We start from the raw sequence: 15298 nt of genomic DNA, 5'->3' as shown, positions 1-15298 counted from the left end.
AGACCCAAGGCAGCCAAAAATAAAAATAAATTAAAAAAAAAAAAAAGTAAACAATGAGTGGTCACATGGCAGTTGTAATTTTTGAAATAACTACCACGTAATACATCAAATTCCTCTCTAAACAGCAAAATTGAACAGATATTCCTAATTAAACAAGAGTAAAGAAATGATAAATGTAAACCGTGGCACTAATAATACCTACCATGTGAAGAAAGAAAATAAAAAGAAATAATTTTCATCCCTTTTGCATTGATCCCATTCCTCATAACAATATCTTAACGTTACATAAGGCCTTAGCCAACAGTCCCCCATACTGGAACTTCCAAAATGTAATAAATAAATACATTGCCAGCAATAACAAAACCACCTAACTTTTGGCGGCACTCTATTGTTACTAAGCTTATCTCATTTGAGATCCATAACAATCCTTTGAGGTAGGCAAAGGTGGAATGAATTAGATTTTTTATTTGTAAAATGATGCAGGTGGATAATATTTGAGGTTTTCAAATATGTGTGTCAGAATTCTAGTGGTTCTAATGCCTCAAAGACTGGGGAGTGTCAGATGGAAGGCAAGCGGGGAGCCAGACCTTTTACCCTTACTTCAACTAAAGGAATACTCCATCTGTTCTATATTTTGGGCTTATGAAAAACATTAAGAGAGGATGATACAGCTTAGATATCTCTAACATCCCTTTCAGCTCCCATTTTACAGATGAGACAACTAAGGCACAAGATGACAAATGTCCTAGCCAAGATCAAAAGTAAGAAACACAAAGGCCTTACTTAGTGAACTCAGAACTAGTTTGACTCTTTCTCCTACACTATATTTCAAAGATGTCTTGTAAAAACTACCACAAGCCTTTCTAAAAGTCATAACTATCAGAAAGAAACCACATGCAAAAATATATTCTATTTAACTCAATTTTGATAAAATTTAAAAAATTTTAAATATAGTTAAGAAATCAAAATGTTTACCTCTTCTGGGAATTCTTCACTGACCAGAGACATAATCAGTGATGTCTTCCCAACTCTAGCTGTGAAAAGAAAGAATTACTTTAATAAAGTATTTAGATTCTACATAACCTCAAATTTAGCAACCACACGGGGAAGTCTGTTATTTGTTACCTAAAATCAGAGGCATCCAAATTAGCATGTTTTAGTGCAATACTTAAATTATATCTTTTTCTTCTGCTTAGTAAAGTTACATATTCATTGTTTAAAACAAAAAATTACCAAAATATATAAAAGTAAAAATCTCCCATAGTATCCCCCATTGTTTAACATATGTAGTCTCCCAGATTTTCCTACACTTATATTTAACATAATAATAATTTACCACAGTAGAATCAGAGTATTTATACTATTTTGCAATCTTCCTTTATCACTTAATTATGTATTTGGACAGTATTCCACGTCAATATTTTTAAATCTCCTGGGACGGGGAAAGGGAAGGTTATTATTTAATAAATATAGCATTTTCGTTGAGGATGAAGAAAAGGTTTTAGATGTAGAAAGTGGTGATGGTTATACAACACCGTGAACACATTTAATGCCCCTGAACTGTACACTTACAAAAGGTTAAAATGTTTAACATTGTCTTGTATAGTTTATCACAATTTTTAAAAATAGCAATAGTGCACTTTATATTAACATTTAAAAAGCTTCCTACATTATTTTTGATAGCTGTATAAGAATCCATTGTATGATGTCATAATTTATTAACGTAATTTCCTAACAATGAACAGTATTCAGATTTTCACTTTTATAAACAATGGTGCAATGAGTATTTTTACAGGATAAATTCCTAGAAGTGGAACTCAAGTTAGCATGCATGATCTTTTTTGTTTTAATAGACATTGTTAAATTAGCTCCAAAAAAGAATAAACTAATTTACATCCTCACCAATAGAAGAGCAGAGTGCCTATTTCTTTATATTTTTACCTCATTTCTTTTTTAGGGTATCATATTTAAAGGGTTAGTAAGAGCAAAGATACTTTCCTGTTACATTTTCTAACCTAGAAATTTTTTTTAATGCACAAAATTAAATTCTTAATCTTCTTGCTAAAAATTGACTTTCATTCCCATCATTTTCTGATAATATAATTACTATTGCTAGATATTCAAATGCTTATCAACTAAATCCTCTTGTGATGCTAGAGGAAAACAGTCTACCTGCCTGTTAATCTCTGCCGTAATAGAAAATTATAGATTTCAAAAGTCAAGTCTAGGGTTTCCCTGGTGGCGCAGTGGTTGAGAGTCCGCCTGCCGATGCAGGAGACACGGGTTCGTGCCCCGGTCCGGGAAGATCCCACATGCTGCGGAGTGGCTGGGCCCATGAGCCATGGCCGCTGAGCCTGTGCGTCCGGAGCCTGTGCTCCGCAACGGGAGAGGCCACAACAGTGAGAGGCCCGCGTACCGCAAAAAAAAAAAAAAAAAAAAAGTCAAGTCTAAATATAAAAGAACTGGAAAATGTTAAAGTTAAGGAAAGTCACATTCCTTTTCTAAATGACTAAAAGAAAGGGTGACTAAAAATACCAGTCAAAGGACTTCCCTGGTGGCGCAGTGGTTACGAATCCGCCTGCCAATGCAGGGGACACGGGTTTGAGCCCTGGTCCGGGAAGATCCCACATGCTGCGGAGCAACTAAGCCTGTGTGCCACAACTACTGAGCCTGTGCGCTAGAGCTCGCGAGCCACAACTACTGAGCCTGCATGCCACAACTACTGAAGTCCACGCACCTAGAGCCCGTGCTCTGCAACAAGAGAAGCCACCGCAATGAGAAGCCCGTGCACTGCAACGAAGAGTAGCCCCCGCTTGCCGCAACTAGAGAAAGAAAGCCTGAGCGCAGCAACGAAGACCCAACATAGCCAAAAAATAAATAAATAAAATAAATAAATTTATTAAAAAAAAATACAAGTCAAGTCTCTGGAAAAATGATGACTGGCTAGAAAAGAGAGCACTGGTCAAAACAACTTAGAGGGTGTGCTGCAAACAAGCGGGTGCTGCAGATGGAGGGCAGATCAGATGGTTAACAGGTGTCTTCTAGCTCTGACTTCTTCAATCTTTACAATTTACATGTGTAAGAAGGCTTGGGCCTTCTTCAAGTGGCTGACAATAACATAACATCTCCCTGAGTCACAGAATCAGGAGCCCATCATCACAGAACTGCTATAACCTAGTTATTGAAGGCAGCTTATCCAGCTCCCCACAAAAATTTTAGATGAAGAGCTAAGGGACCCAGCCACAGTGATTTTCTCATGGTCTCACTAAGAGAATAACCCATCTCCTGATAGCTAAGCACTATTCTTTCTCTTTCTTATGCCAGACATTAACAATTATTGTTAACACAAGTTAGTAATACAGAAAAGGAATGGTGACCACAAAAGTCAGGAAGCACCCCATACACAAATACTGCGTAAGTTAATTAAAATATTCAGATTCATTGGTGACTAATCCAGCAACTCTGGCTCAATTTTTTTTTAAACTTATATTCAGAAAATTTCAGACTTACAGAAAAATTGCAAAAATAATTCAAAGGAGTCAGGTCTATCCTTCAATCAAATTCCCCACACGTTGAACAACACAGGTGTGAACTGTGCGGGTCCACTTTGACACAGATTTTGTTTTTTCAATTGCAAATACTACACAATCTGGGCCTTTCTGGCCCTAGGAGAGATGTCTGCTTTTTCCCTGGTTATCTCCAAAATCCTACAACTATCACCAGCACAGATGTTCCCAGAAAGTTTTCCATTTCTGAAGAACTCTCCTGGATATCTTATACAGCTGACCCTTGAACAATGAGGGGGTTAGGAGTGCTAACACACGCACAGTTGAAAATAGTGTTACTTATAGTCGGCCTTCTGTATCAGTGATTCATCTGTATCCTCATCCCTGGATTCAAGCAACTGCGGATTGTGTAGTACTGTAGTATTTACTATTGAAAAAGATCAGCAGATAAGTGGACCTGCAAAGTTCCAACCCATGTTGTTCAAAGGTCAACTGTACCTGTCTACAATGTTATCCTTGATCTACTAAGTTAGGAATGGGAAAAAATGAATCAGATACTCAATAATCAGATACTCAATAATCAGATACTGATAATCCCCTTTTTAGAATTACCTTTTAAAAATTTTATTTGTATCCTACCACTCAAAGGCCCTCATCAGTTTCAGAAGAAACCTACCTACCTTTGAATCCTTAACTCAAAATGTTAAACAAAATCTTCAAAATTAAATCAATCAACAATATCAAAAAGCCTATTAGTTTCCAAGACAGCAAAGGACTTGTTTCTCCTTAATCACCATCACTCAGGATCCCTTAGCAAAATGCAGGTCTTCAACAGGTGTTCTGTGTTACCTTTAAAGTTCCCCCTCACCATAATCTTTAAAATGCATCCATTCTTCCTCATCTCTCTTCTTAAAACTCATTACGACAACCCTTTTCTTGGTCATAGTCCCTTTTCTGCTTTTCTCATGGACCCTCTGTATCCCCAGTGATATTTTCAGAAGAGAAAACCAACGTTCTGAGGAAATCTAGATTTCTCCACAGCTCAGCTCCTCACGGCAGTTCTGGCTACCTGCAGCAACTTCTGCCAAAGCACAGACCTGTCACCATGTCCATTCCAACAGGGCAGGCCTCAGAGACAGGAAAGGAAATGGCTTGGAGACGAGGCACTGTAAAGACGGCAACAATTAAAGAGTTTTACTTATGCTTGATCATACAGACTTACAAGACAGCAATACCAAAGAGTGGGGATAATTAATTTATTTGTATGATACTACCTTTCAAAGTGTGACATTTCTACTCATTCGTATCCTGCCTCATTTGTTAAAGAATCTGAGGCAATTTAGCACTCACTACAATAAAACAATCCCATGTAGTTTCTGAAGTAATTGTATAATAAAAGGCCTTTTAAAAAATCAAAGAACATGAATCTCTCCCACATAAAAATCCAAGAGTGATTTCCTTTTTTAAAACAAGTTCAAAATTAGAGCAAGAGAGAGAGATTACAGTGAATTTGGGAAAAAATGAATGAGCATGTTTTCATTAGTACCATTTTGGGTTTCCTTTTGGAAGAGCAGTGAAATGACAGCTGCTTTAACTAATAAAGGATTATACAGATGTGACTGAGTTTCAAAATGCTTTGGTGAGGAACTTCCCTGGTGGCTCAGTGGTTAAGAATCTACCTGCCAATGCAGGGGACACGGGTTCGAGCCCTGGTCCGGGAAGATCCCACATGCCGTGGAGCAACTAAGCCCGTGCGCCACAACTACTGAGCCTGCGCTCTAGAGCTCGTGAGCCACAACTACTGAGCCTACGTGCTGCAACTACTGAAGCCCACGCACCCAGAGCCCATGCTCTGCAACAAGAGAAGCCACCGCAATAAGAAGCCCGCGCACTGCAACGAAGAATAGCCCCCTGCTCACCGCAACTAGAGAAAGCCCACGCGCAGCAAGGAAGACCCAACAGATCCAAAAATAAAAAAATAAAAAAATAAATAAAAACATTTAACCAAAAAACAAAAAAATGCTTTGGTGAATCTAAAGTAGGGCTTTTTTGCTTCTCTTAAGGCCTACCCACCTAACCTTGAGTGAGACTATCAAAGAAATAATGAAGCAGCGAGTTTAAAATTAAAGTTAAAATAGGCCACTTTCAAGCTAATTTTAATTGAGAAAATAAGTGAATGTCTTGAAGGAAAAAATTTTAGAATATTAAAATTTTAAGACTCTTTAAATAAGCCTATAATCAAAAAGGTTCCTTATGGGAATCCCCTGGCAGTCCAGTGGTTAGGACTCCACGCTTTCACTGCCGAGGGCTCAGGTTCGATCCCTGGTCAGGGAACTAAGATCCTGAAACCCATGCAGCACAGCCAAAAAAAAATCCCTTATGACAATGGCAGATGAGTATAAACGTTGCATATTTTTAACTACTCCAGAAAATAGAAATTATTTCCATAAAGGAACATATGCCAAGCTCTTCTCTAATTATTGTACCAATTAAATTTTATATTTAATATAATATATACTATAAATATTTTATATAGTACAATTTTATGATAAATATAATTAAATATAATAATTATATATAATATAAACATTTTAATATAAATATTAATATGGAGGACAAAAAAATTATCCTTTGTTAGCCAGACATCTGATGGTCTCTATTTCCTCTATTTTGCCTGAGAAATATTAAAGTGATCTATAAAAATTAAAAGCATGGCCACAATTATCCCCAAGGACAGAAGGCCTTCTGATTCAGTTCAACACAACATGCTACAGTTCTGTCTGAAACCCCATGCTTCTAAGTAGGTCATTCATGGGAAGCATAATTCATCATTATAGAACAAATTATCTAGATTTATCCCAGCTAAAAATTTGTCTTTTCATCACATCTTTTGAACATCTACTTCTAAATGACAGCAAATTCTTAATATTCATGAAGTGGAAGTAATATTCCCTGGTTCCAATTGCCATCCTACCAGCCATATTGACTATTTTTCTTGATAACAAACACCCCATGCTTCAAGTAGCAAAGGGATCTACCTACTCCTCATTTTTATCTGCTTCTTTATTAAGAAGCCTTGCTGGCTCGTCTTAATTTATTGTAATTAGAATACACAGGGAGGAGGAGAGTAGCTATGAAGTTGTATTTTTAACTGGAAAATTTTAGCATTTGGGGAAATAGCTGAGCATTGTTCCAAAGGAAAATTTCATCAACCATATGCAGACAACGTGGGCTGCAGAAGGACAAATGCTATGGTCTATCCCTCTCCTTCAAACTACATCAACACTAGTGCCCAACTGGTGCCGGCAGAGCAGAAAAGACAGCAAAGAACAGGTCTCAGTACAGATGTAAGGATGATGTAGAAGAGACTCTCTATATGAATAGAATAGACTATGTAGAATGGACTTTCTACGGCCAATCACCCAGGTACTATCACCCAGGTGATAGTAGGTACCATACTGCGTTGTGTTATCACCAGACACAGTATAATTGAAACTGGAGCAGTTTAATCTTCAAATATCATTCTAACAAAGACCAGAATGGAGAGCAATATGGCTTTAAAAAGATCATAGAAAGTTTTTCTCCAAAATAAATGCTAGCTTATTCCTGAAGTGTCTTTGACTCTTATACCTAAAGAATCTTTCTCTAACTCCTTTAAACCTCCAAGATGGCCTCTGGTGGTTCAAGGAGAAGCTGACCTCTTTTGGCAAGGACTATAATTCCTGGCAGCCAAGACATGAACTAGACATGGCATTGCCATTATAAGTCACTGGTCTACTTCATTGCCACAACACAGGAATCTCCCCAACAAAATAAAGCTAAGAACATGGACAAGAGACTGGATGAATGCTGCCCCTTCAAATCCTAACAATAACCACATCAGACCAGATTTTAAGAAAGGAGAATGATCACATTTTTATGACTAAGAGGAGTGGTTTGGAAAACAAGGAAAGTCTAAATAAACTAAACTAGCTTGAACTCGTTCATTCTTTCAACAACTATTTGAGTGCCTACTTTGTGCCAGGCCTACTCTAGGCCTGGGGAAATGGCAATAAACAAGACCAATCCCCTACAAAGCTTACCTTCTAGCCCAAGTAACAACAGAAAAAAGTGAACAAATATGCAGGGAAGTAGGGATAATGCCTGGGTCAGGGCCCTCTTATAGAGAAAGCAAAGTAAAGGAGAGAGTAGTACAAGAACAAAGCAAGGGCCAGATTGTGAAGGACTCTGCAGGACTGCATTAAAAAGTTTAATGGCCTCGGGACTTCCCTGGTGGTCCAGGGGTTAAGACTCTGCACCTCCAGTGCAGGGGGCATGGGTTCGATCCCTGGTTGGGGAACTAAGATCCCGCATGCCTCACCGTGCAGCCAAAAGTTAAAAAAAAAAAAAAAAAAAAAAAAAAATTGAATGGTCTTTAAGTGAAAGTAGAAATATCAGAGAATTAAATGGGTAACACGATCTGGGATATTTTTTAAAGATGACTCTGTCTGCTACATGGAGAACGGACGAAATTAGAAGCAGGGATACCAGTTAAGGAGATATTACAAAAGCCTAGGCCAGAGCCAACCAAAGTGTGAGCTAGTTTGGCAGAGGTTTCGATGATAAACCAAGCAGTTAGACAAACTGCGTAAGAGATACCGGACTCATTTAAAAAGAGGATAACAGTTCCACTTTCTTAATTAATTTGACCAGAAGACAAATATATCTCAATTTAATTTAAAAACAAGACTTCACTAAAACTAAGACTATCTTGTGTACTTTTTTTTTTTTTTTTTGCAGTACGCGGGCCTGCGCCACCAGGGAAGCCCCTATCTTGTGTACTTTTAATGCAGCTACAGGATTTAGATAAAAGGTTAATAAGGCTCATTCCTCATATTATAACAAGGACATCTGTTAAGCATACTAATGCAAATCTAGTTAAATGCAAATTCTGGCCAATGAAATTGACCATGGAAAGTTATAACCTGAAGAACTAAGTTTCATGTGGTTGAATTTTTAAAAATTTTTAATTTTTTGTTTTGTTTAAAGAATGGTAATTAACTTTTAATTTGGCCTGAATAGCATTCAATATGTTCAATAATTAAGGTAAGGTGAAGAAGATACTTAAAATACTTTGGCTTTCTCTGCAAATAAACACCTTAAAATTTATAGACAGCCTAACTTTTCTGATCTAAGCAGTCAACAGACATTCAGCAACCAGTTAGCATTAAAGCCTGGCTGGCTCAGAATCCAAATTCTGGATGGGTCAAGAAAAGATCCATTTCACCTCCAGAGTACAGTATAGGTTAAGCCAACAGAATGTTGAAACTGCTCACAACTGTTTGGGAGCCTCAGTGAATGAAGCTGCTGCTGTGTGGTTCAGGGACGGACACTAACAGCAATAAAATGTACTGAAGTGATTGAGAAAGAACAGGCTTTACAACAACTCCAGAGACGATGCTCCTTTTTCTTTTCGTTTCCTATTTCCCTTAGTTAACCATCTTAAAACTACAAATGAATTATTATGACTTCTTCCTTAAAAAGTGGTTTTCCTGAGCTTCCCTGGTGGCACAGTGGTTAAGAATCTGCCTGCCAATGCAAGGTAAACGGGTTCGAGACCTGGTCTGGGAAGATCCCACATGCTGCGGAGCAACTAAGCCCGTGCGCCACAACTACTGAGCCTGCACTCTAGAGCCCGTGAGCCACAACTGCTGAACCCACGTGCCACAACTTCTGAAGCCCACGTGCCTAGAGCCCATGCTCCGCAACAAGAGAAGCCACCGCAATGAGAAGCCCGCGCACCGCAAGGAAGAGTAGCTCCCGCTCACAGCAACTAGAGAATGCCCGCGCGCAGCAACGAAGACGCAATGCAGCCAAAAATAAATAAATAAAATTTTAAAAAGTGGTTTTCCTGATAAATCTGTGTATCAGACCAGTATCAAAATAGTTTTGGTCACACTTATTGTTTACCTAGCATTTAAAGTACTACAACTAGGCTAAGTAGCTGTCAGATGTTTACATTAAATCTCAAAAAGTAATGCTTCAGTCATTTCCCCCCAGAATACAACCCTTTACTATAACTAATTAAAATTATATATTCCAAATAAGTGTAGCTCTTTCTCATATATTTTTAAAATTTATTTTATTAATTTATTTATTTTTGGCTGCGTTGTGTCTTCGCTGCTGCGCACGGGCTTTTCTCCGGTTGCGGTGAGCGGGGGCTACTCTTTGTTGAGGTGTGCAGGCTTCTCGTTGCAGTGGCTTCTCTTGTTGCGGAGCATGGGCTCTAGGCACACAGGCTTCAGTGGTTGTGGCTCGCGAGCTCTAGAGCACAGGCTCAGTAGTTGCGGCACACAGGCTCAACTGCTCCGCGGCACGTGGGATATTCCCGGACCAGGGCTCGAACCGTGTCCCCTGCATTGGCAGGCAGATTCCCAACCACTGCGCCACGAGAAAAGCCCATTTCTCATACTTTTAAATGTGGAAAAAAAAATCACGTATATAAACTTGTCCTAAAGTTTTCGGTATCATCCTCTTTAAGAAAAATGTCTTCCTCAAAAACGAAGGCTTTCTCTTGTGTCAAGTTTCTCCCTATCTAAAAACTCTCACATATACACTCTTACCAATTCTATTATTTGCTTTCAATTCATCAGAATATGACTTGTAATTTTTCTAACAAATTTTTAAGTCTTTTATGTATTTCAAAATAAGTAATACTGTTAACCTTTTAGCTTAAATGTCCTAAGGCTGACAATATATCTCACATACGTATAGCACTTCAATTCAGATGTTTTACAGACTACTGATTATATGTAATTGCTCCCTATATTCAAAACTAAAACCAAAACAAAGAATTTTTGTTTAAAAAAATTTTTTTTATCCATCAGTTTTTTAAGTGGGACATCTACTCACTTTCCCTACCTTGCTCCAAATGCATCAACAAGAATCATATTCCTGAACTTTGTCAAGGAAGTCCATGCAAAACACAGATTGACACATGTGTTGTTATAAATTAAAACTAAAATTCACAACTGCAAACCAAAAAGTAAACTGTGTCTGGCTAAGCTTACTTCTAAATTCTGATTCTAAAGGAAGATTTCTACAATAGCAGGTGAACAGAGGTTTCTGTGAACAGCAAAGAACACTACAGAAGAGGGTAAAAATGTGTTCGCTTCCTTCGTTGGGAGTGCATCACAGTGACCTGGAGGGGCTACTCTAGAATGAAACGGGGTTTAGAATAGAAAGCTTCAAAACAGCAAAGTCAGGTCATTAACTAATGTACTTTTAAAACAAACGGTCCAGTCCTCCCCAGCCCACTTTCTTATTTTAGTCCTACCAATTGAGTCATGTAACTTGAACAATATCAAGAAGTCCCTGCTGTTCTGTCCCCAAGTCAGTGAACAGAAGACATGTCTCCTTTATTACATCTTCAAAAAGTGAAATCTAAGAATCTCTGCGGGGGAGGGGGGGGTCTCACGTGTGCCCGTCATTTTTAAATTAATTACCAAGTAGTTATGAAATAATGTTTTAAAAGATGGGGGAAACTAGGCTTTAGGATAACAATAATTCTCTCAACTTAAGGACCCTCCCCATTTAAGTATTCATTCATTGAGCACTTGTATAACTTGAAGTTGAGAGTAAATTTTTGAGGAAACATCGAGTGTACCTGGAGTTATTCCAATGCAAAGAGCAAATACCGCTTAAAATGCTCCGTGCCTTACAGTCAATGCCTAGAGCGAGGGAACACCGCGAGCGCAAAAACATGCAGACACCTGACCTTGCCCACAAGTCGAACAGTTCTGCACCCCTCCCCCTAGCTTCCCCGGGAGCCAGTTCACGCCATCCCAATTGGTCAGTCTGCCTGTTCCAGCACCTGCGTGGCAGGAACAAGGGAATCTCCACGGAAGACGAAAGGGTCTGAGAGGAGGCGGCCTCGGAAACGCGGAGGCCCGGGAGGAGAGCATTCCAAGAGAAAAAGGAGAGGACCTTCCGAGGGATGAGGCCGGGCGGTCAGAGGCTAATGGCGACACGGCTTGAGGGTGATGACGGGGGGACAGAGGACGGGAGCGCTCAGGAGGGCCCAGGTGAGGTGAGAGATCGAGGGCCGCCTGCGGGCAGCCGAAAGGGAAGAGCGGAGGGGCTGGGAGGCCTGGGGGCGCGGAGGTTGGGCAGTGGGGCGGCAGCGGCTGCGGTGGCCGCGGCCAGTCCCGGCCAGCCCGGGCGCGCGGACTCACGTTCTCCCACCAGAAGGATCCGCACGTCTTTCTTCATGTCTGCGGCTCGCAGGGGCCGGCCTCGGCCCGCACGCATGGAGCGGACTCCTCTCGCCCGGAGCGCCCAGCCCGCGGCGCCACTCTCCCCACGCTGCCGGCGCCGCCTGCGAGCCTCTCCCACCGCCCCGCCCGAACCTCGGCCTCCCGGGCCCGCCGCACCACCTCCTCAGCAGCTACCCTGCTCAAGAGCCGGGACAGCGCCTGCTCCGCCTCCTCCGGCTCCGCGAGTCGCGGCGGCGGCGGGGCGACGGGGCGCCGCGAGGGACAAGCGCTTTCGGAACGCGAACGCTCTCTGTCCCGGACCTACGCCCCCGCCGTCAGGTTCGCCGCAGAGCATCGAGCGGGAGTCTCGATGGGAAACGCTTTGGGCCGGGAATTTGAGTGGCAGGGTCGCTAGTCTGACCCCATTTCTTTTACGAAATAGCGGCAGGAGAAGTTTTTCGTCCAAGGTCGTATAGCTAGACCTTGGCAGTGTGACTCAGGGCAAGAATATTCTTACCTGACTGACTATAAACTCCAGAAGAGCAGCGACCTGTCCACCTGGTTTTCAGAAGTATTCCCCACCTTATTGGACAAAGCCCTTAGAAAGCCTTAGAAAGCCTTCAGAAGTATTCCCCACCTTATTGGACAAAGCCCTTAGAAAGCGCTTGATTGAGTAAAGGATGACTACCTCCCAGAATCGAGTCCTTTCCACTACCAAAGCCCACCACCCTATCTGCTTTTTATCTGTGATGCTTATAAAATACGATTCTAAATAATGAGATTAGTTTCTACACTATCTGTGTAAACAGATTCATTTCTTTGTAACCAAACCAAGTGATTTTCCTCTCTCTGTGTGGTTTACTTTAGGCAGGGTCTTCTGGTACATCTCTTTACATAGGTTTGCCCAGCGCAGTGCCGGACACATAGGTGGCACTGAATAATAGCCTTGTACTAATTTTTCTAACATTGTCTTAATTTCCTCCTGACTCTCTCCATCCTGAGGAATTTGTTGCTATATCTCTCTATATATGCTTATATGTTTGAACAGTGCTTGGCAGACAGTGGGAGATAGATGGACAGATGGTTGGAGAGAGAGAGAGAATAAAGGAGGAAACACTATCTGTGCATAATGTGCCTTTTTTCTATCTTAAGTATTACAAAATGAATTTTTTGTAAGGGAATAAAAGGCACATGTGTATAATACCAATCCCCTTTTCTCCTAGGAGAAGCCTTGTGGTCTGGTGCAGCATTTAACAGCTGCTGACAAACTACATTAGTTTGAATCCAGAGCCCATCACCTGATAGTTAATGTGATCCTGAGTAAGTTCTTTTACTTCTCCAAGCCCGCCCCTTCTTCTGTAACATGGCAATAATGATAATAATACCTACCTTCTTAGGTGGTTGTGAAGAATATATAATACATGTCAAGCATTTGTCAGATGCACAGCACTTGCTCTACTGATCTCAGCTGTCATTACTGTTGTAGAGCTCACTGAAAAGTTGAAATCCACAGGTTTTGAAGCAAATTCATTGTTATGTTTATAACAGTATTTCACCATCTAAACTATATGATACCTGTAAGGAGTATAGGGGTGGAAGCCCTTCCAAAAAACACTCTCTCTGTGATATAAGGAGGAAGACAGGAAAGACACACTCCCTGCTCACTGGGAGATAATGAAGTCATATTCCAGGATGGAGGCAAATAAGATGAACTTCAGAAGGCTTGATGGCCTGATCTTTCAGGGGAAAGTATTCCTCAGAATTTTAGTATTACAAAATGTTTGCGTTGGAAAGACCCTTATAGAGCACCTATTCTAATCCCACTATTCTATAGGTAAGACAAGCAACATCCAGAGAGATACCATAACTTGCCAAAAGGCATGACAGCTGAGACTGAGCCTGGGCTCTGCCATCCTGAGCATATGATGCTAGGCAAGTCACATGACCTCTCTGTGCCTCAGTTTCCTCTCAACCAAAGACTATCATCTTTTCCCAGCCTTCTACCTCACAGAGTAGTTTGGAGGATCCCATGAAACAATGTCTGTGAAAAAGGCTTTTTCTTTAAAAAAATAAATTGCATAAATATCAGATCACAAAGGACGAAGACCCTTTACAGAGGAGCAAGTTCTCTAGGGCACAGCTCCCTCCAAGCAAGACTTTGTAGAGAATCTTGACCCTGGGAGCCCTGCATCAGCATCGCCAGTGGATGCCGGTGTTAATTCTGTGGACATCAGGAGCGTGAGAAGAGACAAGGCCTTCGTGATGTTGCACATGCATGCTGGGTAAAGGCTTTGCAGGGGGAATCTCTGGAAGGCAGAGGGCTAGGAAGAAGAGTTTATTTAGGGGGAACATTGCAAAGATAATACTTCAAACTCTTTTGTAGAAAAAACTTACTTAAAAATCCAGACCCAAGGGCTGCAGAAAGGAGTCACCCAGCAAGCACTTACAGCCAGCGATGACTAAAATTTTGGTACAAAAGAAGACCTAAACTAAAGTGGGAGTGGGGAGCCGGACAAGCCAGAGTGTGCCTCACAGGCAGTGTATCAATAAGTTTCTTTTTACAGCCCCTTCCCATCTCCCAATCAGCTATACTTCTGAAGCTCTGGCCTCCTGTCTTGCCTTGAGCTCTATGGCCCTCTCTTACGTTAACAGACATCCATCAGGGGTCACTCTGAAGTTCTCTTGGAGACAGCATAGCTCAGTGATTAAAAGCAGTGACTCTGGGGCCTTCCCTGGTGGTCCAGTGAGTAAGACTCCACGCTCCCAATGCAGGGGGCCTGGGATCAATCCCTGGTTGGGGAGCTGGGTCCCGCATGCCTGCCGCAACTAAGAGTCCACAATGCCTCAACTAGGACCCGGCGCAGCCTAAATTAATTAATTAATTAATTAAATAAAAGCAGGGACTCCGGAGTCTGCCTGCCTAAGTCTGAGCCTCAGCTTTACCAAGTACTAGCTGTGCATCATCAGGCAAATTTCTTACCTTCTCTAAGCCTCATCTGCCAAATGGGAATAACACCTCATGGGATTGTTATGAAGATCAAACGAGTTAATATAATAGGAAAATGCTTTGAATAGTGCCTGGTACATGGTCTGTAATATACAAACGTTGGATAAATAAAATAAACTGTGAGAGAAGTGACTTTTGTACACCTTTCTGAGCCAGAAGATAGAGCCACACGATGACACACACCGCAGCAACACAGAAGCCAGAGAATGGAGTTGTTGGCAGTGGAATTTACTGCTGGGATATTACAGATAGATGACTGTATGTATATTAAGTACATTGGATAAAGCCAAGAGGACAGATTAGTATCTAGAAAGCCCTGATGGCATTTCCCTCTAGAATGCTGGGAAGGAGCTCTACCTTCGCAAGACAAACTTCATGGCTTCTCAATTGTGAAGGGGACACTGGGGGTCTGAACAAAGTACCTTTGCCAGGATTTAAGAGGATCCATCTTTCACACCTATCAAAGAAGGAACTTGCAACACAGCCTCTCCCTGAGTCTCAGGACAGTGGAACACCCCAGGGCTGGTGGGCAGGCCTGCTGGGGAGAAGAT

The 15298-nt window shown here is 41.2% G+C and overlaps 1 protein-coding gene across 14 annotated transcripts in view; it reads right to left on the bottom strand.

Annotated features, from left to right (window-relative positions):
• The window catches only part of RHOT1 (ras homolog family member T1), a 70464-nt gene that overhangs the window by 46287 nt on the left and 8879 nt on the right, over window positions 1-15298 (bottom strand). For 4 of the 14 annotated variants that reach the window (XM_067715553.1, XM_067715561.1, XM_067715557.1 and 1 more), the window contains exons 1-2: window positions 11720-11913; window positions 976-1034 (exon numbers count right to left, since the gene is read on the bottom strand). In XM_067715553.1, the coding sequence (XP_067571654.1) occupies window positions 976-1034; window positions 11720-11795 (135 nt within the window). In that variant the 5' untranslated portion in view covers window positions 11796-11913. The other 10 variants (XR_010937443.1, XM_067715551.1, XM_067715555.1 and 7 more) reach the window with 6 other exon arrangements.

Source organism: Pseudorca crassidens, chromosome 19 (assembly GCF_039906515.1).
Source record: "Pseudorca crassidens isolate mPseCra1 chromosome 19, mPseCra1.hap1, whole genome shotgun sequence".
NCBI classification, from domain to species: Eukaryota; Metazoa; Chordata; class Mammalia; order Artiodactyla; family Delphinidae; genus Pseudorca; species Pseudorca crassidens.
This window is presented reverse-complemented; position numbering and strand designations above follow the sequence as displayed.